The sequence below is a fragment of the Elgaria multicarinata genome, chromosome 3 (assembly GCF_023053635.1).
Source record: "Elgaria multicarinata webbii isolate HBS135686 ecotype San Diego chromosome 3, rElgMul1.1.pri, whole genome shotgun sequence".
NCBI classification, from domain to species: Eukaryota; Metazoa; Chordata; class Lepidosauria; order Squamata; family Anguidae; genus Elgaria; species Elgaria multicarinata.
Window position 1 is genome coordinate 30,230,229 of NC_086173.1, and position 21,244 is coordinate 30,251,472.

The following is a 21,244-nucleotide window of genomic DNA, read 5'->3' on the forward strand; positions in this document are numbered from 1 at the left end:
CTTACCCGCCTGGGTAATTCTTACCCGTTGTAATTTCTTACAACAATAAATGATGATGATGATGATGATAATAATAATATCTTTATTATATTATTTTTATAATAATAATAAAAATAGTATTATAATATCTTTATTTGTTACCCGCCTCTCCCTCTGGATCGAGGCGGGGAACAACACAAATACAGACAAATACATATAACTAATTAAAACATTTAAAACTAATACATTATTAAAAGCAGCACATTATTAAAAAGGCATCTTGCTTTTACTGCAAGAAACGCCGCACTGAGAAAAGGCTTCTTGAGTATAGCAAATCACTCTCCAAAATTGGCAAGCTCTTCCAGACAGAGGGAAGTAGTTTGCGGATTTTTGGAAATGTACTTATAAAACTGATGGTGGGAAAACAAAAGCTGTTAGATATTCTTTGATAGAACTTCTTGTCTTTTGCTTTTCAGGTTGAGTGCTTGAACTTTAAATCAAAAGACAGGAGTCTATCAGTATGGTTTGATGTAAAAACGACTTGTATTTTTCTTTCTCTTAAAACTATTCAATACCTATTTTGTAGAGAAATATCATCATATTTTTTAGGCAACTGAGTGCAGGTTATAGCCAGAGCAACCAACAACGAATTACATCCAATACAATACAGTATATTAACAGTAAAAAATTCTATCACAAAGTGAACATTCAGTATACAAATACATAGTGCCTTACAAGTATATATAATTGCAGGGACCACATTACTTAAACAGAACAATTGCTCTCTAGGGCTATTCTGAGTTGGGCTGCTTTTACTGCAAATCTAGCTGTGTTTAACGTAATGAACTTGGATGTACTTGACAGCAAATCTATAATTTTATCCATATTATTAAAGTTAGTTACCGGTGCTAGCCATCTCATTAAGTCTCTTGGGATTTATATAACTTACAAATTATCACGTAGGGTATAGTATCTTCAACCACGTGAGTACCACAAATACATAGATGTCGTTCTCTATCAAAAAAATGAATCTGGCATTGTCAACACTTCACGTGTGAAGGTTTCTACAGGTCTGGAACCCAGACACCAAAAGTAAGTCAGGGGAAAGTAGATAAACCTATGGACTGCAGGGGAAGTGGGCAGAAGGAGACACAGTTGCTCTTTCTTCCACCTCACATCTAGATTTAAGAGAGCAGCATCCAGTGTCCAGGATATGAAGGGGCAACCCAAAATGAATGGAGACCCTTAAAGGGTATGCTACTTCCACCCACCCCTCAGCTGCCAATCTCAGAGATTTCACCAGGTGCTGCATGCATACAAATGACACCTGCTGAAACTCCCTTTTCTATACAACTGTTAGAGATACAGGAGCCCTGTCCTCCTTTCCATAGGGTCACCCTACACTAGAGAGACAGTATGGCGTAGTGATTAGTGTTGGACTGGGACTCGGGAGATCCCAGTTCTAGTCCCCTCTCAGCCATGAAGCTCACTGGGTGACTTTGGGCCAGTCACTGACTATCAGCCTAACCTACCTCACAGGGTTGTTGTGAGGATAAAAATGGAGAGGAGGGGGGGCATGTAAGCTGTCTTGGGTTCCTTGCCAGAGGAAAAAAAGACAGGATAGAAATGTAATAATTAAATAGATAGTTAAATAAATAGATATAAATAGATATGAATGAAGAATGAAATCTTAATTGCTAAAAGCGATAAGCCATCACAATTTAACATAGTTAGAAAAATAAAATACAAGTAAAAAGATGAGCTGTATGGAATAAAAATAGATAATTTAAAATAAAATAAAAAAGATAAAACAAAAATACAAGAATATAAAAATACAAAATCATATTTACATAAATTAAGAGCTCCACAGTGGGGTAGTAGAACAACACATTTTAAAAGGGCAAAATCTCCAGCTCCCCATTACAATACTTGTAAATCAATCTATCATAGAAATATAGGATGTCATCTGTTGACATAGGGAAACATGTGTGGGGTGTGGGGGTTTTTGGGGGGAGATCGTTCCCCTTTCTCAAAACAGCCCTCCAGAAACAATAACAACAACAACAATTGCTGTCCAAGGTTTGAGGAGCTCACCTTTCATCTTCCCGCATCAAGGTGTAGCCTTCAGTCATTTCCCGTACCACAGCCGTGCTTTTCCAGAACAACAGTTCCATGTAGACCTTCTTGTTGGTGGATGCGAGTGCAAAAAACTTGCCCACAATGTATTTGGCAAAGGTCACCAGCTCCTAAATAATAATAATAATAATTGGAACAAAAGAGAGATTTAGTTGTTCTTGTTTAGAGTCTCAGGGCTCACCAGCCACTACTGGTCCTGCTTTGGGAATATTACATGACAAAATATTAATGTAATATTTTATTACATAAATATAATATGTAATTATTATTATTATTATTATTTATTTATATAGCACCATCAATGTACATGGTGCTGTACAGAGTAAAACAATAAATAGCAAGACCCTGCCGCATAGGCTTACATTCTAATAAAATCATAATAAAGCAATAAGGAGGGGAAGAGAATGCACCAAACAGGCAGTATAAAAGTCAGAACAAAATCAAGTTTTAAAAGCTTTAGGAAAAAGAAAAGTTTTTAGCTGAGCTTTAAAAGCTGTGATTGAACTTGTAGTTCTCAAAAGTTCTGGAAGAGCGTTCCAGGCGTAAGGGACAGCCGAAGAAAATGGACGAAGCCGAGCAAGGGAAGTAGAGACCCTTGGGCAGGTGAGAGACATGGCATCAGAGGAGCGAAGAGCACGAGCGGGGCAATAGTGTGAGATGAGAGAGGAAAGCTAGGAAGGAGCTAGACAGTGAAAAGCTTTGTAGGTCAACAGAAGTTTATATTGGATTCTGAAGTGAATTGGAAGCCAATGAAGAGATTTCAGAAGTGGAGTAACATGGTCAGAGCGGCGAGCCAAGAAGATGATCCTAGCAGCAGAGTGGTGAAACCAACGGACTGATGTGAGAATTATATTATATACCACCACCACCACCGCTCAGTAAAGGAAGCAGTTAATCCAGGCAGACATTTTAGGCCTGCCTTCAGATTCAGCAATATTCAGACAGAGGAAATATTTCCCTGAAAGGCCCTCCTGAGAATTCTCAGGAGATATTAAGTAACGCTTTACTAGGCAGACAATTCTCCCTGTTCCTCAAGTTTTCCTTCTGCAGGAGTTATCATCTCCCCTCATATAAAGCCTCTCCGTGTTTGAGGTTGGACTAGCGGACAAAAATGCTAAACATTATACTCAGTAGGATGGAAGCACCATTGATGGTGACAAGAGACAGGGGCTTTTCAACAGCTGCACCAATATTGTGGGGCTCCTTGTGAAGTACAGGTGGCCCCTTCTCTAGCGACCTTCCAGCAGTTGCCTGCTACGTATCTGCTGTTTCATGTAACGGTTATGTCTTGCATATGGCCTCTGGCTTCGTTGTATCCTAATATATTTTATGGTATATTGATTGTATTTTTACCACTTTGGGATGCTGTTAGGGAATTAATGTAGGACCTTATACAGAGAAAGCATATGGCCCCCGTCATATCCTGGACACTGTCCATCCTTCAATCAAGATCATTTTTCAGTACCACACAGCACTCTGTACTTGTCCCATCACTTCTATGTTTGCAGAGGTACACACACACACACACACACACACACACACACACAGAGGCAACATCAACCAAACTACTGGTAAACCTCTACAGGGTCCTCACCTTGTAAGCACCAGCAGCAGGGTCACTGAGGAGCCGGTTGAAGAGGCAGAAGGCAGAAAGCTGGAAGAGCAGGGCCTCCATCTTGAGGTCATAGGCAATGCGGTGCAACATCTTTGCGACACAGTGGTTCGTGTGGGGGCTGTTCTGCTGGTAGTTCTTGAAGAGCAGAACGTAGGCCTTGACCACGTTAGCACTCGCAAACCTGCACCCCCAGGGTATAGACATTAGTCATCATGTTTAGCGTTAAGCGCAAAATCAGCTACTCATAGACAGGACACTGTGTGCAAGGTGCAGAATGTGTTAATGAGCAAACAAACAAAAAAACACCCAGCTTTCTAAAAATGTTAGATTTCTTTTTTAGACTGTTTTGATTTTTAAAATACATTTCTAGCCATTATGGTGGATGAGGGGAGAAAGGGCAAAATGGCTGGAATGAGAATGCAAGACGAAGGACAATCCTGTGACATTTAAAACACCCCATACAGACAGGAGATGAGAGGATAGAAACAGAGGGATGGATGGACCGCCTTTCTGTCTCTTACAAACGCACCCTCAAACCCTGCTTACCGTTTCACATAGTCCAGGAAGCTGAACTCTCTTTCTGACACCCGTACAGATGCCAACTCTTCCTCAGCAACCTCCTCTTCCTCAGCTGCCTCCTCAGGTTCATCTGTCTCTGGAGCCACTTGTCCTGTGTACATTGGAAGAGATGTATGAAGTTTAAAGAACTCAGTTACCAGTCCTATTCAATGGCACAGAGGCATAATCTTATGTAAACCGCCCAGAGAGCTTCAGCTATGGGGCGGTATACAAATGCAATACAATAAAACAAATAAATAAGAACATAAGAAGAGCCCTGCTGGATCAGACCAAGGGTCCATCTAGTCCAGCATCCTGTTCACACAGTGGTCAACCAGCTGCCCACAGGAAATCCACAAGCAGGACACGGCTGCAGCAGCTGGTGAATATAGTGTTATAGCCTCTGATACTGGAGGTAGCACATAGCCATCAGGACTAGTAGCTACTGATAGCCTTCTCCTCCCAAGAATTTATCCAACCCCCTTTAAAGCCATCCAAACTGGTGCCATCACTACACCTTGTGGTAGTGAATTCCATAGTTTAACTATGTGCTGTGTGAAGAAGTCCTTCCTTTTATCTGTCCTGAATCTCCCACCAATCAGCCGCGTGGGATGACCCCGGGTTCTAATATTATGAGAGAGGGAGAAAAATGTCTCCCTATCCACAGTCTCCACACCATGCGCGATTGTGTACATCTGTAGCCTTTGTTGAGTAAAAGGAGGCACTATGCTATTCCTGGGTAATGGGCAGTGGTGCACCATTATTCCACTGGCAATCCAGCCAGCAAAAAGCCAAGGAATGCTAGACTGGTGAAGGAATCCTGGAATAGATATTGCAAGAAGAATTAAGGTGCCAGTCTGCCAGTGCTCTAATTAGGGCTGTGCAAGCTTCGGGCCTCGGATTCGGAAATCCCCAAATCACAGAGGCCATTTCTGGACAGATCCGCCATTTTATTGCACAGCCCTAGGCCCCCCCCATACAGCCTACACCTCCCAGCATCCAGTGCTGGGAAGTGTAGGAATACTGGAAGCAGATGTAGCCATCACCACCTCCTCCATGCGATCGGCCACCTGATTGTGCAGGGGAGGAAGCTATCCATTGCGTGGAGGCGATGGAGACAGCCACTTCCGGTATTCCTGTTGCTTCTGGGCCTTGGTACGTACAGCCCTCCCAGGCACTGGATGCTGGGAGGTGTAGGCTATAAGGGGGGGGGGCTAGGGCTGTGCAATAAAATGGTGGACCAGTCCTAAAATGGCCTCTGTGATTTGGATTTCCGAATCCGAGGCCCGAAGCTTGCACAGCCCTAGTTCTGATATATTAAGGTATAAACAGTTCATCTCTGGACTGCTATCCTACCCTATTCTAAAGGCTTTGTATGTGTGGCAGTATGTTATTAGACCCCCTCCCCCGAATCATCAGTAAACATCTGCCCAATAAGAAAACATTCTTATCCAGACTGAGTATATTTCGGAAGTAACGGGGCCACTAAATTTACAGGGAATCTGGCACTCTATTCAGCAAAGAATCAACAACCCTAGTCTTCTTCTTAATGAAAAATCCAGGACCATTCAAAAGCCCGAACACTCTTCCACCAACACAAATGAGGCCTTGCTATTTACTGTTTTACTCTGTACAGCACCATGTACATTGATGGTGCTATATAAATTAATAATAATAATAATAATAATAATAATAATAATAATAATAATAATAATAATTCAGGTGTGCAGAACCATTTTTGGATGGGATTGAATTGCTCCCTGCTGGTCATAAATTAAATATGAAAGCACCAAGGGCAGCTGCTGGAGGACAGTAAACAAATATCTGGGAATCCACATCACTTGGCTACGCTGTGGGTTAAGGCTACCTTCTGTTCCCGTTCCATTCTACTCATGGAGCCTGGATACTTACGAGTGAGGTTGGCAAAGAAGATTTGTCTCAGCAGTTCAGTCTCTTCATCTGAATCAAGGGCGGGCGATCCAAAAATATCTCCTTCTGGCCACACCTCCCTTAGGGAACAGAATGAAAAAAAAACCACCAGTTTGTTTTTTAACGGACCCCAGAACTGTTGTTTTTAAATGGATACTGGTTTTTTTATACTGTGGTTTTTATGTTTCTGATGGTTTCTAATTTTGTATACTTTTTGACGTTTACTGTTTTTAACTTTTGTAAACCACCCAGTGAGCTTCGGCTATGGGGTGGTATATAAATGTAATAAATGTAATAAATAAATGAAGATGGGAGGATTAGCTGGTCACAACTGTATGGCCTGGTGGCTTGCAAACCATGGCTGCCTGCAAAGGCTGCTTTGCAAATGGCTGCTTCTGCTTCTAAACTAGCAAACTGTACCAGTCAGCAACACTTCTTGAATGAATCAAAGCGCAGTTACAGTGATCTCACGGGAACACCAGGTGTCTTATCTGGAAACTCTAACGAGCTGACATTCCGCTTTAGAAACCCAATTAGTGGGTCTTCTCCGTGCCAACGAAATGCCAAGTGATGCCTTGCTTATTATGACAATGTAGACTAATGCTATAGTCTCTTATTATGAAAAGAGTTGCTGTGTTATTAACCCAGCCTCGTGTGGCGCAGAGTGGTAAAGCAGCAGTTTCTGCAGCCGAAACATTCCCCACGGCCTGAGTTCGATTCCAGCGGAAGCTGGTTTCCGGCAGCTGGCTCAGGTCGACTTAGCCTTCCATCCTCCCGAGGTCGGTAAAATGAGTACCCAGCTAGCTGGGGGAAAGGTAATAATGGCCGGGGAAGGCAACGGCAAACCACACCGCTATAAGGCCTGCCAAGAAAACGTCAACGAAAGCTGGCGTCCCTCCAAGAGCCAGTAATGACTCAGTGCTTGCACGAGAGGTTCCTTTCCTTTCCTAGGTTATTAACCCACATGTATGACTGATCACTCTCTGAAGTTCGCAGCAATGCAGGAAGCTTTCGCAGCCTAGTCTACCTTTACAGAGAATATGCCTATAATGTGCTGAAATATTCTAGTAAAGAATATTTGGGGAATATTAAGGGGGAAATGCTGTTTACTGCCACTTCTGTCTTCCTCCATTGCTTCTGTTCCCTTCTCCTCTCTTGAATTTTAGTTTTCAAGCGCTTTGGGGCAGGGACCAGTCTCCTTGTTGTTACGCATATTGTTATGTGTATTGGTAAATAAAAGGTCTCTTAAACATTTTGTAAGTATTCGGCTGGTTCAAACACTACTTTTACTTTTATTGCTTATTTATTTACTGCATATTTTATTCCACTTTCCAGACAATTATTGTCTCCCAAAGTGGCTCACATCACGGCAATCAGGCTTACAAGCTAAAATGACAAGACGTACAAGAGAAAGGAAGGGGAGGGAAAAGGAAGACCAGGGAGATCTGTTTTTCAAGGCCAGAACAAGGTATGAGCTATAAGAGGGCATTGAAATGCACTCTGGGCCAGGCTGATCTTCCCTGGCTGGTGTTCTTGCTTAAAATGAGGCTCTTGTTCCTTAGATGAGAAAAAAGGAGAAAAAGCACCACTAAGCAGTGTGAGAAGAGAGACTGGCTCTGGTGCTGTGAAGGACGATGAATCTAAAAAGCTGCTTGTTAGACGGAAAACACAGCTTTCAACGAGGACGCTCCACAGAAAAAGTGTTAACCTCTGCTCCTGATGAAGAATCCTGGTATCCGAAATGTTGAGCTTTTTGAGTTTTTTTTTATTACCTTTCGACAATACCATTAAAGATTCATCATCCTTTACAGCACCAGAGCCAGCCTCTCTTCTCACACCTCTTGTTCCTTAGGCCAATGGAGGGGGGCCAGAGCATTCTATCCCCTAACTTCTAAAGTCCTTGAAGCACAGTGATGTGCATCCCTCCCACCCACGAGAGGAAAAGGGGATTTATAGGGGCTTCAAACCTTGATCAGGTGGAATTGCCGTCTCAGTGACTGTCCTGCTTCCATCCGCTGAGAAGGCAGGACTACCTATGGCTCTCCGTGTCTCAAATGTTGATATTGATTAGAATTGAACCATACACACGCATGGCCGCCTACAGACCTGTAAGTTTCATCCACTAGGGCACAGGCAACATCCCTGAAGATGCTTTCTCACCTTGCCGAACGCAAGAGGGACAGGGCTTCAGGTGCTCGGCCAGCTAGTAGGCTGTCTTGAATCCGTAACATGGCCTCAGCTCGCTGCTCCTCCAGTGGGACTTCTGATGCAGCATCAAAGGGGACAATGGCCTCTGGAAGAGGCTCAGAACCCTGGCGGAAAGAACACATTCCGGCGTGAATTCCCACGAGGGCAAGATGCACAAAGTAAAAGGAACATCAGAGGAGAAGAATTAAAGGCCGATCCGTAGAAAAGGTTTTCTGCCTTGCCACCTTCACTGGACATTTGCAGTCAACCCAAAGCGGACACTTTGTAAGTCCCCATGCAAATCATAGGAACACGTTAGCAAGACAAATTGGCCGTACAAGGACGCCCGCCAGATTGAAAGGAACCGAAAAGGCAACACTGTTAATTCAACACAGGGCTGGACCATTCACAAAACCATGTCAACATTTGAAAAAGTCAACCTAAGTCTGGAGTGGTGGAGATTTGGCCTGGGACCAAGTTATTTGAAGGACCGCCCTCCCCCATATCAGCCTGCTGGCACTTTAAGTTCAACCAGAGAGGCCCTTCTCATTTGCCCAGCTGTGAGGGGAATTAGTTAAGCGACCACACAGGAGAGGGCTTTTTTTGCAGTGGCCCCACACCTCTGGAATAAGTCGCCATTGGGAGTTCACCAGGCCCCATCATTGCAGCTTTTTGGAAGGCCCTAAAACATACTATTTTATTCTAGCCTTTCCCTGATGCATTTGCTCTTGTAGCTGTTTTTATTGTGTTCTTATTATTTTTAATTCCAGATCAATTTTTATTATGCGGTTTATTGTTGTGAGCCACCTGATGCGTGTGCGGGCGGACGGGCTCCTGCCCTGAAAGACGGCCAAGAAATATTTTAAATAAATAAAATAAATTTGAGAAGACCTTTCAGTTGCTAGAGGGAACTGCAGGAACAACTGAGCGTGCCCACCATCATCAGGAACAAATGTTGAAGGAAAATGTGAGCCTAAAGCACAGATGGAACATTTGCACAAAGCTCAGCATCCTAAGCATCACACCACTAGGTGATGTTAATCAAACCAACAGTGACGACATTGCATTTTGCAAAATACTCAGCTTTGCTATGGTAAAATGACTAAAGGAGGAGAAGGGGGCTTTTCTTTTCTTTTAAACAGACTGTGTGTAGCTGAAGATTGAAAAATGCTGAAAATGTGAAAGCTATTCTATTTTCTTGGTCGCATCTGTGCACAAAGCTCTGCATGACCTTTGGGGAGTTCTGTGGCAGAGCTCATGCTGTGCATGCAAGAGGCCACAGGTTCAATCCTTGGCATCTCCAGGTAGGGGTGTCAGAGACTCCTGTCTGAAACCCTGGAGAGCCGTGGCTGCCAGTCATTGTGGAATACTTGCCCTAGATGGACCAATGGTCTGATATGGTATCCAAGGCAGTTTCCTAGGACTCAGAACCTTGCAGCTTTTAGAACTTGAGCATGCCAAAGAAGGGAAGCTCTGGCAAATGCAAAAATGCCGTTCTCCCCACTTTGAGAAAGTTAGAAAAACAAATCCAGAAATCCTGGCTCCTGCACTGAGCCTCATATCTTACCTCTGTGCATTTACTGATTTGCTCAATCAGCCTTGGCCACATCTCCTCCAACTCTTCAGGAGTACGGGACTGCACATCCGACCCAGCAGGGTGAGCCGGGGGCTTCTTCTTCTTCTTGACTTTCTTGTTCTGCTGAAATAAAAGTCACCTAGTTTTCAAGCCAGCTTTTGAGAAAAGTGGAACCTTGACATAAGTGTAGCAGTCCCAGAATCCTTTACCCACAAGCTCCCCAGATGTTTTGGACTCAAAGTCCCAGCATTTGTGACCATTGGTCATGCTGGCTGGGGCTGATGGGAGTTAAAAGTCCAACACATCTAGAGGGCACCAGGTTAAGGAAAACTAGACCAGGATCAGAGAAGCATCGGTTCAAATCTCCACGCAGCTGTAAAGTTTCTGTATGACACTGAGCAAGCTACTCCTTCTCAGAATAACCAGCCTCGTAGAGTAGTTGTAAGGTTAATATGGGTTGTGGGGGAGAGAAGGCCACATAGACTGCCCTTAGCTACTTGGAGGAAGGGCAGGATAAAAATGTAGTAAACAAATATTACACATTATCTGGGTACCTCGGCCAAAAGGTTCTCCAGGGAATTAACTAAGACCTGCTGACCCAAATGAATAAGGTTCAACCCATCCACCTCACCCCAAGATACCTGGACCACTAGGTTGTTCCTCCCTTTGCAAAATCTCTCCAGCATCTTCAAGAAAAGGTGCGTGGTCTCCACCAGATCTTTCAGGAAGGACCTGGGCTGCTTTCTCTCATCAAACTTACGGAAGAGAGTGAGGAACAGCTCACGATACTCCATCAGGTAGAAAATGTTATCTAGGGTGGAAAGTTGTTGTCATTAGTTTTATCCATTTGTCCAGGCAAAGTCAGTAGTTCCCCCTGAAGACACAAGTTTGCAGCTTGGGTGTACTCCTGGTTTCAGACCTGAGCCTGGATGCCCAGCTTTTGGCGGTGCCCAGGAGTGCATTTGCAGTTAAAGCTAGTGCACCAGCTGCGCCCGTTGCTAGAGATGTCGGACCTGGCCACAGTGACACATGCCTTAGTTACATCCCGTTCGGATTACTATAACGCGCTCTACGTGGGGCTGCCTTTAAAGAGCGTTCAGAAACTCCAGCTGGTTCAAAGAGCTGCAGCCAGATTGTTGACCGGGGCTGGTTACAAGGAGTATACAACTCCCCTGTTAAAACGGCTTCACTGGCTTCCGGTCTGTTTCTGGGCACAATTCATTGTGCTGGTTATCACCTATAAAGCCCTCTACGGCTCGGGTCCAGGTTATCTGAAAGACCGTATTCTCCCATATGAGCCTGCCCGTGCTCTGAGATCCTCTGGGGAGGCCTTTTTCTCAAGCCCACCAACATCCCAGGCACGCCTGATAGGTATGCGGGAGAGAGCCTTCTCGGTGGCTGCTCCAAGGCTCTGGAACTCCCTTCCCAGGGAGGCTAGGCTGGCTTCCCCTGTGCTACAGTTTCGGAGGCAGGCAAAAACTTTTTTGTTTCAGCAGGCTTTTGGAACTATACTGGACCGGTGTTAACAAACTGGATTCCACACAGCCCCTTTTAACCTGTTACAGTATTTATATGTTTTAATTGTACATGTTTTAATCTTGTAAACCACCTCGAGTCCCAGTACTGGGGAAAAGGCGGTATATAATAATAATAATAATAATAATAATAATAATAATAGTAGTAGTAGTAATCATCATCATCATCATCTGCAAAAATACAGAATGGTGATGTGAAGAGCTGGGCAACAGCAGAAGTAGGAGGCAACTGTCTTTCTCCTCTCTGTTGCCCATTTACTCAGTAAGGACACCTTGTTCATTACTTCCTGACAGCAGGTTGGATCCTTTCTGCCAGGGATACTGACATTCCTAGGAGACTTCTACCCATCCAAACAGACACAGTTCTAGCCCTTGCCTGTCAAACACAGCAGATAAAGACTGGCTCCTGAATTGAGTCCTAACACAGCCAGGAAACATGGAATATTATCCCAGGAAGTTGCATTGCAGGGCACTAAGCTCGTTCTGTAACCATCTATTAGGAAAAAAGCCTCACTTTTCAGGATGTGGCTGCTGTTGCGCACAGCTTCTTCTGGCGAATGGTCCATTTCGTGCACAGTCATCAGCAACTCTTGGTAGGCCTTGAGAGCCAGATGCATCCTGGGAGACAAGAAAGTGAGGAGGAGAGGCAAGAGAGGGGGGAGGAAAGAACTCCTTCAAAACCACATAGCCCAAAGAAAGGTGGGAAAGCCAACACAAGAGCCAAAAGAAGAGCGGGAAAGCCACCATTCCCCTTGTCCCTTTACCTTCTTGACCAAGACGTGGCCTCCTTCTTATCTATAAGTATCATTTCATAGTAATTGGTCAGGCTCTGCTCAATGAAGTGAAAAGTCCGGACGCCAACCGTCTCAGAAACCAGCTGAGGCTGGAAAGAGGAGGCCCGGTTGAACGCCATGAAAAAAGCCATGGCCCACAAGTAGTAGGTCTCATCATGCTGCTGGGCCTTCTCTCTGATCAGGTGATCCTAAGGAAGGAGAAAAGGTGAGGATGTCAAAGAGCAGTAGCCGACCCTTTAGCATCCTTCTCTTTGGGGTTCCTCTTAGGTGCATATCGAACTCCCCAAAAAGTTCAGATTCAGAATATAGGGGTATCTCAAATCCTATACCAAAGATGCAAATTGACACATATCTGTTTATTTTGCATGATCAATGCCATTTTCAATTTTTATTTATTCATACACAAAAATACAAAATCAAATAACTTTTAACAGAAGGAGTGGGGGAAGCTCACAAACCAATTACACTACAGGCCCGTTGCATCCTATTGATAGAGGCAGGAAGAGATTTCATCTTGCCTAAGAATGTAATATGCCAAGGGTTAAAGATGGCTTCTCTGCCAAAGGGTGGCTGCATGCCAGATTTGCATTCCCTAATGGTGAACATCATGTGCTAGCAGACAAAAAGGAAAACTTTCAGCCAATAGAGCATCGAATGTAACCAATGACTCATTGAGATTGGGCACCTTAACTTGAAAATTGAACGTAACTTAACTTGCTAATCCAGAACTAGCCAATAGAAGGGTTAGAAAGAGACTAACACCCTCTTGTAGTCAGGGCCTACAAATAGACTGAGATTCCTTTGTTCTGGGTGCCTCCATTTTATAGAACCGGAGAACACCTCCAGTATCGGAAGTAAATGGATTAAGAGCATTTTCCAGACTCATGTGTTTGATTAGCTACTAATGCGCCGGGGCAGCGAGACTTTAACCCCTGATTTTGAGGGACAACGCTATCCTGAATCTCTCTCTCTCTCTCTCTCTCTCTCTCTCTCTCTCCCTTTCTCTCGGAGACCACAATCCTATGGTCCCTGGGCAAGCATTCCAGGGACCATGGGGTTGTTTGGATTCCTCCTTCCAAGAGTGGAGTCAGCGCACCAACCTCAGAAGGGGGAGCCAGAGATCCCACTTCCTGCCCCCTCACAGCCGATGTGGAAAGAACCACGCATGCCCTCGAGGTCTGGCCTATATCACAAAAGGACAGAGATCTCCCCAACAGACCAGGTTGCCAACATCCGCCCACCTCCTTTGTGCTACCTACAAAAGGGATGCAAACACGAGACCACTATCAATAAAGGAAATGCTGCTCCATTTGATTATCTACTACTGTTGTTCTGTAATTGTTTGTATTGCTTCTGTTACTTATTTTTCTTTGTTGCAGCTGTAACTTATGTTTTATTTATTTATTTATTTAAAACATTTCTTGGACGCCTTTATTTATTTATTACATTTATATACTGCCCCACAGCCGAAGCTCTCTGGGCGGTTTACAACAATTAAAAACCGTAAACATAAAAAAAATTAAACATAAAAAAATTAAAAAGGCAGCTTACAACAATAAAATCCATAAAAATAGTTTAAAACGTTAAAAGCAATAAAAACATGCACAGTTAATTGGCAGTTAAAAGAATAAAAGCTAACATTAAAATCCATCAAGAACAACAATGGCAAAAGCAGCAAAATAGTACTCATTGTGAGAAGGCCACGGTGAAATATTTATTCTTTTAACAGCGATTATTTGTACTTTGGTGTGTAAACCATTTAGGGATTTTGTTAGATTGAGCAGTATACAACAGTATTAATTAATAAATAAAATCCAGTCTGCCAGATCCACCTTCAGCCAAGAAGGAAAGGAAAGGAAAGGAACCTCTCGTGCAAGCACTGAGTCATTACTGACTCTTGGAGGGACACCAGCTTTTGCTGACGTTTTCTTGGCAAGCCTTACAGTGGGGTGGTTTGCCGTTGCCTTCCCCGGCCGTTGTTACCTTTCCCCCAGCTAACTGGGTATCATTTTACCGACCTCGGGAGGATGGAAGGCTGAGTCGACCCGAGCCGGCTGCCTGAAACCAGCTTCCGCTGGGATCGAACTCAGGCCGTGGGGAGAGTTTCAGCTGCAGTAACTGCTGCTTTACCACTCTGCTCCACACGAGGCTCTCTTCAGCCAAGAACTTACCTGCATTTAGGAACTGGAATGTCCCATTTCACAGAACCATCCAACATTTTATTATTTATTTATTTATTGCATTTATATCTCGCCTTTTTTCCTCCAAGGAATCCAAGGTGGCGTACATAATCCTCCTCCTCTGCCTCATTTTATCCTCACAACAACAACCCTGTGAGGTAGGTTGGGCTGAGAGTGTGTGACTGGCCCAAAGTCACCCAGTGGGTTTCCATGGCTGAGTGGGGACTAGAACCTGGATCTCCTGACTCCTAGTCCAACACTTTAGCCACTACACCACATCACCAACACCCCTCCCTATTCTCTCTTGGGGCACTCGGCTCTTAGCCATGCCCACACTTCCTTGCAGGATATGAAACTCACTCTCACCTTGACCAAATACATGAGCCGATTGTAGCAGTTCTCCAAAAACTCCATGCAGAACTCCTTGAGGAACAGTCTCACATTGAGGGCCGAGCGGCGAGGCGTTCCCTCACCATCACAAGCAAGCTGACGCCTCTTCGGCACCCGCCGGACCTCCTTGCCAAGATCATGGCTGTAGTTTTTCACCTGTCCAGGAAAGGGAAAGAATGCGGACAAGAAACTGAGGCGGGCTGGTGGAATGCAGAAAAAAGGAGAAACAGGTTCTCAGGATGCAAAAACAAACAAACTTTATTTCAAAGCCAGATGTGGCGCTTCAGTTTGAGGGATTAAACAGAAAGGAGGAACAACTGAGCCTGGTACTGTTTGGGAAGTGGCCCTTCATGGAACAGGCAGAAGCTAGCTGAAGGCCCATGCAGCTGACAATAATTCCCAATCACCACGATCCCCATAAAAGACTTGCCAGAACTCAGAAGCGACGCTGGAAGCAACTATCGTTCTTGGTGCCTTGTCTTTGGTGCTTGCATACCAGCTCCTTGATCTTGCCTGGAATTATCCTGACCGTGACTACTCTTTGATGCTTTCCTGAATCGTGTTATTCGACCCGGCTTCTGACATATACTTCGGCTTCCGGCCACGGACTGTTTGTTGACATTTCTCTCCTGCTTACTGAGTTTTATGCTGGTGATCTACAACACCTGATGCGTTTTGTCCTGTGTTCTTTCAAAGGCTTTCCTCAGGGGGTTAATAAGAGATCCATCTCTTATCAGCCCCCTGATGAAGGTCTTTGAAAGAACATTGGCAGGAACACGTCGGGGTTTGAAATAAAGATATATATATATATTTGGGCAACCTGAGAACCTGTTTCTCTTTTTTTTCTGTCCTGACTTGGATGCTCTCCTCCTTTTGGTTTTTTGGTGGTGGAATGCAGACAGAACGTCCCCTGCCCTACTCCTCTCCCTATGAAGTCAGTCCTGCTTGCTCCAGCAAGTATGGGAAAAGGGGTGTGTGGCGGTACATAGGGAGGAACACAGCAGAAGCGCCCACAACAGCATCCATCTTTGCAGTTGTGGAGCTTTTAAAGGGAAGTGGGGAGATGATCTGGATTGCAACTTGGCAGCCCTATGTGGCAATAAAGCAAAAAAGAAGACCTGAACTTTGAGCGCAGCCGGGCCCTGATGGGCCAAGAAAATTGGGAAGAGAATCAGTATAAGACAGGGGTGCACAAACATTTTGGCCCTGAGGCCTGCATCCAGTGTTGGTAGGCAGGCCCAGGGGCCACACATGCGTGTGCACATGCTAGAGGAACACACACACACACACACACACACACACACACACACACACACACAGAGTAGCAGTGAGGAAGCTGGCTGGGAGGGGTTGCAGGCTACAGCCACACAACACGCCTCCCGGGGCTGCATATGGCCTGCCGGTTGTGCGCCCCTGCTGTAAGAGGAAGACAGGAGAGGAGACGGAGCCCGGGAAAAGGCGGACAGTGGCCTGAGAGGTTTGGGGAGTTCCACCGGCTGGCTGCAGACCATCATGGATGTGAAAGCCGATCGAACGCATGATTAGGGAAGCTTAGAGCACAAAGGGTTCCTTTTAATCCAAACTTCATGCTGCCATAGCAGCCACAACCAACCAAGCTTTAGGGCTATGAATCTGAGGTATAGATTTCAAAACAACCCAGGCACTGCGCCTGTCCACAGCATTCCATGCTTTCATTTTTCCAGGTTAGACAAACGATGTCCTTCCTCTCTAGGGAAAACAAGTGCCCCAAAAGCAGCTCAAGTAGCCCCTTCAGCCTGGTTGACTGGCGCAAATATGGCGTATTAAAATAGATCCCAGCCATCCTAAGCCCTAGGCACAGTGGCTGAAATTGACTTACGTGATGTAGCCCCTTGTGCATCACAACATCTCTGTCGCCAATGGACTTCAAGCCCTGGATGACATAGCAGCCACCAAAACGAGAGTGCCTGCGGAACAGAAGAAATGGATGGATGGATATCCAAAAGTAAGTATTATCAGGAGAACAGCACATTTTGAAAGAAAGGTTAGAGAAGTGGTAAGGACAGAGAAGGCTGCCCTAGACCAGGTGAGACTGTCTACCTATCCAAGGATTATCTGCTCTGACTGCCAGCGGTTCTCTGGAGACTCAGGTAGAGAACATCCACTGTCATTTTTCTCTGGGGCTGTTCACACAACACACTAACCCACACTCAGTGGTTGAGCGTGGGTTGTTTTAAACCATGGGTGTTTGTTGAACACAGGTGAGCATGTTGTCTGAACGGAGCACATTTTTCACAGGGTGGATTATCAGGCTGTCTGAATGCAGCCAGGGTGGCTTGTTAACCATGCAGTGTAGCTTCTTACCCACTCTGAACAACCCAGCAACAAACTATGGGTTCTCAAGGTGGCTTGTTCGAGAAAAATAAGCCACACTGCAGGGTTAAAAAGCCACCCTAGCTGAATTCAGACAGCATGATAACCCATGGTTTGGCAAACGACCCAAAATCAACCACTGAGTGTAGGATAGCATGTTGTGTGAACAGTCCATCTCTTTTAAGCACATGTCTAGCTCTTAGATTGTGTCAAGCAAGGCCTGCAGATATAGGGATATTGGCTGAAGACCAACTAGAGGATTGCAGGAGAAACTATCAGAGGGTCAGACTTTGTCCTCTCTCCCATGCACCCCTATTCTGTTACCATCTTCTGAGGGCCCATTCACAACTGACAGAGCAAGAATGTTTTTGTTGTGTGCGTACTGGGGCCCGGCATGGTAGACAACTGCCAGAATAAACCAGGAGCTCTCTCTCATCTACGCACTACTCACGGCCCCTTATCGCATGCCACTCAAGGCTGTGGAGTCGAGAGAAAAAAGGGGGCATTATTGCTGCTCCAGATCCAGCAGGGCTCTAAGACAAGTGGGAAATGACGGAACACAGGCCGAGAAGATGCCATGGCTGGGACAGAAATGGGTGGCGCTGGTATAGAAAGAGCACTATCCACTACAGCAGCTCTTGCTGGGCTTCTCCTCCCTTAACTTGCCTCCCATAGCTTGATCTGGGGAGGGACGATGGCTCAGCGGGAGAGAACATGCCTTGCAGGCAGAAGGGCCCAAGTTCATCCCCAGCCTCTCCAGTTAAGAGGAATAAGAAAGCAGGTGATGCGAAACACCTTCCTCAGGAGGTCAAACTCTGTCCTGGAGAGCATATTCAGAATCCAGGGATGGTCCTCAGTGACTGGGGTGAGCTATGAAATTCAGCGAGAAGACAACAGCAAGCCCCGAACACCGCCCCCTTATTATTCCTCACCTGCTGCTCCGCTGGAGTACACGGCTCTTCTTCTCCGCCAGTTCCTTCTGCCTCAGGACCTCCAACTCTGCGACATCGGTGCCCCGTTCCTTGGCTGAGCGGGCCTGCCCCGTAAGTGCCAGCTGCTCTGGGTTCTGTTGGGGACACTGCCTTTAGCGTCTTTCTGCAACCCAAGCCAGGCTTATCCAACTGACTCTCCAGAACTATGCATCTCGGAAGAGAGTAAGCCGGTGCAGGCGGTATTAGCGGGACGAGGCAGTCCTGTCTGTCTGTCTCCCCCACTTCCAGCCACCAACTTAAGAGTCATAGGATTTGGAAGGGGCCATTTAGACCACCAAGTCCAAACCCCTGCTCAGTGCAGGAATCCAGTTTAAAGCATCCCTGGGAGATGGCTGCCCAGTCTCTGCTTGAAGACTTCCAACAACGGAGGTATTGCAAAACATTAACGTAAGACCACCATGCTAGGTTAGACCAATTAACCCATCACTCTGTCTTGGACAGTGTACAGCCAGATGTGTAGGGCTCACAAAAACTGAGCATGCTCAAGAGCGGCATCCTTTCTTCTTACCCTGAGCATGTGACAACTGACGGCATACTACCTCTGAGCCGGCAAGTTCTATTCCTAGCTATTGGTTCACAGATCTTTGATTGCCCTCTTTTAAGGTCACCTTTTTCGACTCCACTAAAACCAGCCCCAGCTACACTGTCCCTCACAGCTTGTCACTGTCGGAGTTAAACTTCTTGCTATCTCCCCTCTTGCATCAGGATGCAACCTTCCCTTTGGACAGCTACCTGGATGGCATGAAATTCCTGGGGATCCATTTCCACTTTCAACAAGGAGGCTGCACCCGGTGCTCCTTCTCCCACAGGTGACCCAGTAGGTCTTGCAGCCACCTGCAGAAACCACCCACATTGCCCAAGCCACCTTCTCAGTCCCACCACCACTCCACCACCACCGCCCGCTTGCTTACCTGGTCTCGAAACATAAGGGAGATGATCTCCAGCACGTGCAGGCTCCACTGCTGCTCCGTCTGGGAACTGGCCAAGAATTTGAGCAGGTCATCCATGCCACTGATGTGCACGGCCCATAACACCTGGTCATGGACATTGGCATCATCGTCAATGTTCTGTGGGAGAGACAATATGGGCCTGAGCACCCTGAAGCACCGGAGTTCTCAAACCTAAGAAGGCTCTTCTTCAAGGCACAGAAGGGTGAACCCCACTGAGATGCCAAGGAGAAGGACTCAGCAGATGCCAAGGAGAAGCAATAAACAAGTACTTCACAATATTTTATTGATTGATTGCATTTTTATGCCACCCAATAGCCAAAGCTCTCTGGGCGGTTCACAAAAATTAAAACCATAAAAAGCATAATAAAACAACCAACAGTCTAAAAACACAAATACAAAATACAATATAAAAAGCACAAACAGGATAAAAACCACACAGCAGAAATTGATATAGGTTAAAATATGGAATTAAAACAGCAAAATTTAAATTAAATTGAATTAGGTGTTAAAATACTGAGAAAATAAAAAGGTCTTCAGCTGGCGACGGAAGGAGTAGTGTAGGCACCAGGCAAACCTCTCTGGGGAGCTCGTTCCACAGCCAGGGTGCCAGAGCAGAGAAGGCCCTCCTCCTAGTAGCCACCTGCCTCACTTCCTTTGGCAGGGGCTCATGGAGAAGGACCCCTGTGGATGATCTTAAGGTCCGGGCAGGCACATATGGGAGGAGGCGTTCCTTCAAATGACCTGGCCCCAAACCGTTTAGGGCTTTGAATGTTAGTACCAGCACGTTGAATCAGGCCCAGACCTGGACTGGCAGCCAGCGAAGTTGTAAAAGGACTGACGTGATGTGGTCTTGCTGGCCAGTCCATTAGTAAACGGGCTGCTCTGTTTTGTACCAGCTGAAGTTTGCAAGAGACCCATATAGCTATGCAAGAGACCCATATAGTTCTCATTCTTGGGAGTGTACAGGACCAGATTGGGAGCACACACACACACACACACACACACACACACACACACACACCCCTGCAGTGCTGCCACAACAGCCTCCCTTTCTTCAACTCCAGCGACGGCAGGTTTAGCTGTATTTTAGCGAACATGCGTGTCAGGAAGTCCTTGGTTCGGAGGACACCTTAGTCAAGCCGGGATAATTCAGCCTGCAGTATGGGGCTGGGGTAATAATACAGCCATAGCTGCTGCAAGAGCCATTGAGATAATGCATGTGAAGCATTATGAACCCTCAGGTGCTGGTTCTTTCACAGCTTCATCCAAGCCCTAGATAGGCATCAATCCAACCGCCTTTCACACAAGTACCTTCTCCTCATCGGGATCAGCTGGGACATGCAGCACATTGCGCACCAGAAGCAGGATGCGCTCGATTAAGAGGTTATCCTCCTCCTGGCGCTGTTCCCAGTCCTGGAAAGGAAGACACAAGTCACCATATAAGACCCACACGCACATAATTCATTGACCCACAATTTGCCAGGCAAGGCCAGGAGTGAGTGATCAGACTGCCTCTCACACACTCATCACTTCCACTCTTAACAATCTATGACCAGCCAGGTTGTAGGTTGCTGAGTATAATGTGCGAACCCAGAGCATTGGGTTGTTTAGAGGCTAAACAACCCAGCAGTTAACCCAACAACAAACCATGGGTTCTAACCCCAGAGCCAACACAATTTGGTTTAAAAAGAGAATTTGAAAATGGAGAGCCTTGGAATGGGCCTTCTCACTAAGACCCCTGGCTACACCAAAGAAAATAGCAACACATGAAGAGAAGCAATGGAACTGGGGAAAGCAGGCAGAGTACTAGCTAAGAACTGTGTACAGTTCTGGTCACCACACCTAAACAAGGATATTATAGAGCTGGAAAAAGTGCAGAAAAGGGCAACTAAAATGATTAAGGAGCTGGAGCATCTCCCCTATGGGGGAAGGTTACATCAACTGGGATTGTTTATCTTGGAAAAAAGGAGGCTAAGGGGAGACCTGATAGAGGTGTACAAAATTATGCATGGTATGGAGAATGTGGATAGGGAGACCTTTTTCTCCCTCTCTCAAAATACCAGAACCCGGG

At 45.7% G+C, this 21,244-nt stretch overlaps 1 protein-coding gene across 1 annotated transcript in view; it reads right to left on the reverse strand.

The window, feature by feature from the left end:
* TIMELESS (timeless circadian regulator) overlaps positions 1 to 21,244 on the reverse strand; it is a 58,463-nt gene that overhangs the window by 16,413 nt on the left and 20,806 nt on the right. Inside the window, exons 6-19 of the mRNA XM_063119836.1 lie at positions 20,485 to 20,586; positions 19,135 to 19,290; positions 18,164 to 18,297; positions 16,738 to 16,825; positions 14,856 to 15,035; positions 12,280 to 12,497; positions 12,030 to 12,133; positions 10,622 to 10,791; positions 9,972 to 10,103; positions 8,378 to 8,529; positions 6,200 to 6,297; positions 4,277 to 4,400; positions 3,710 to 3,911; positions 2,074 to 2,225 (exon numbers count right to left, since the gene is read on the reverse strand). Of these exons, the coding sequence (XP_062975906.1) occupies positions 2,074 to 2,225; positions 3,710 to 3,911; positions 4,277 to 4,400; positions 6,200 to 6,297; positions 8,378 to 8,529; positions 9,972 to 10,103; positions 10,622 to 10,791; positions 12,030 to 12,133; positions 12,280 to 12,497; positions 14,856 to 15,035; positions 16,738 to 16,825; positions 18,164 to 18,297; positions 19,135 to 19,290; positions 20,485 to 20,586 (2,012 nt within the window). The remainder of the gene's footprint in view (positions 1 to 2,073; positions 2,226 to 3,709; positions 3,912 to 4,276; positions 4,401 to 6,199; positions 6,298 to 8,377; positions 8,530 to 9,971; positions 10,104 to 10,621; positions 10,792 to 12,029; positions 12,134 to 12,279; positions 12,498 to 14,855; positions 15,036 to 16,737; positions 16,826 to 18,163; positions 18,298 to 19,134; positions 19,291 to 20,484; positions 20,587 to 21,244) is intronic.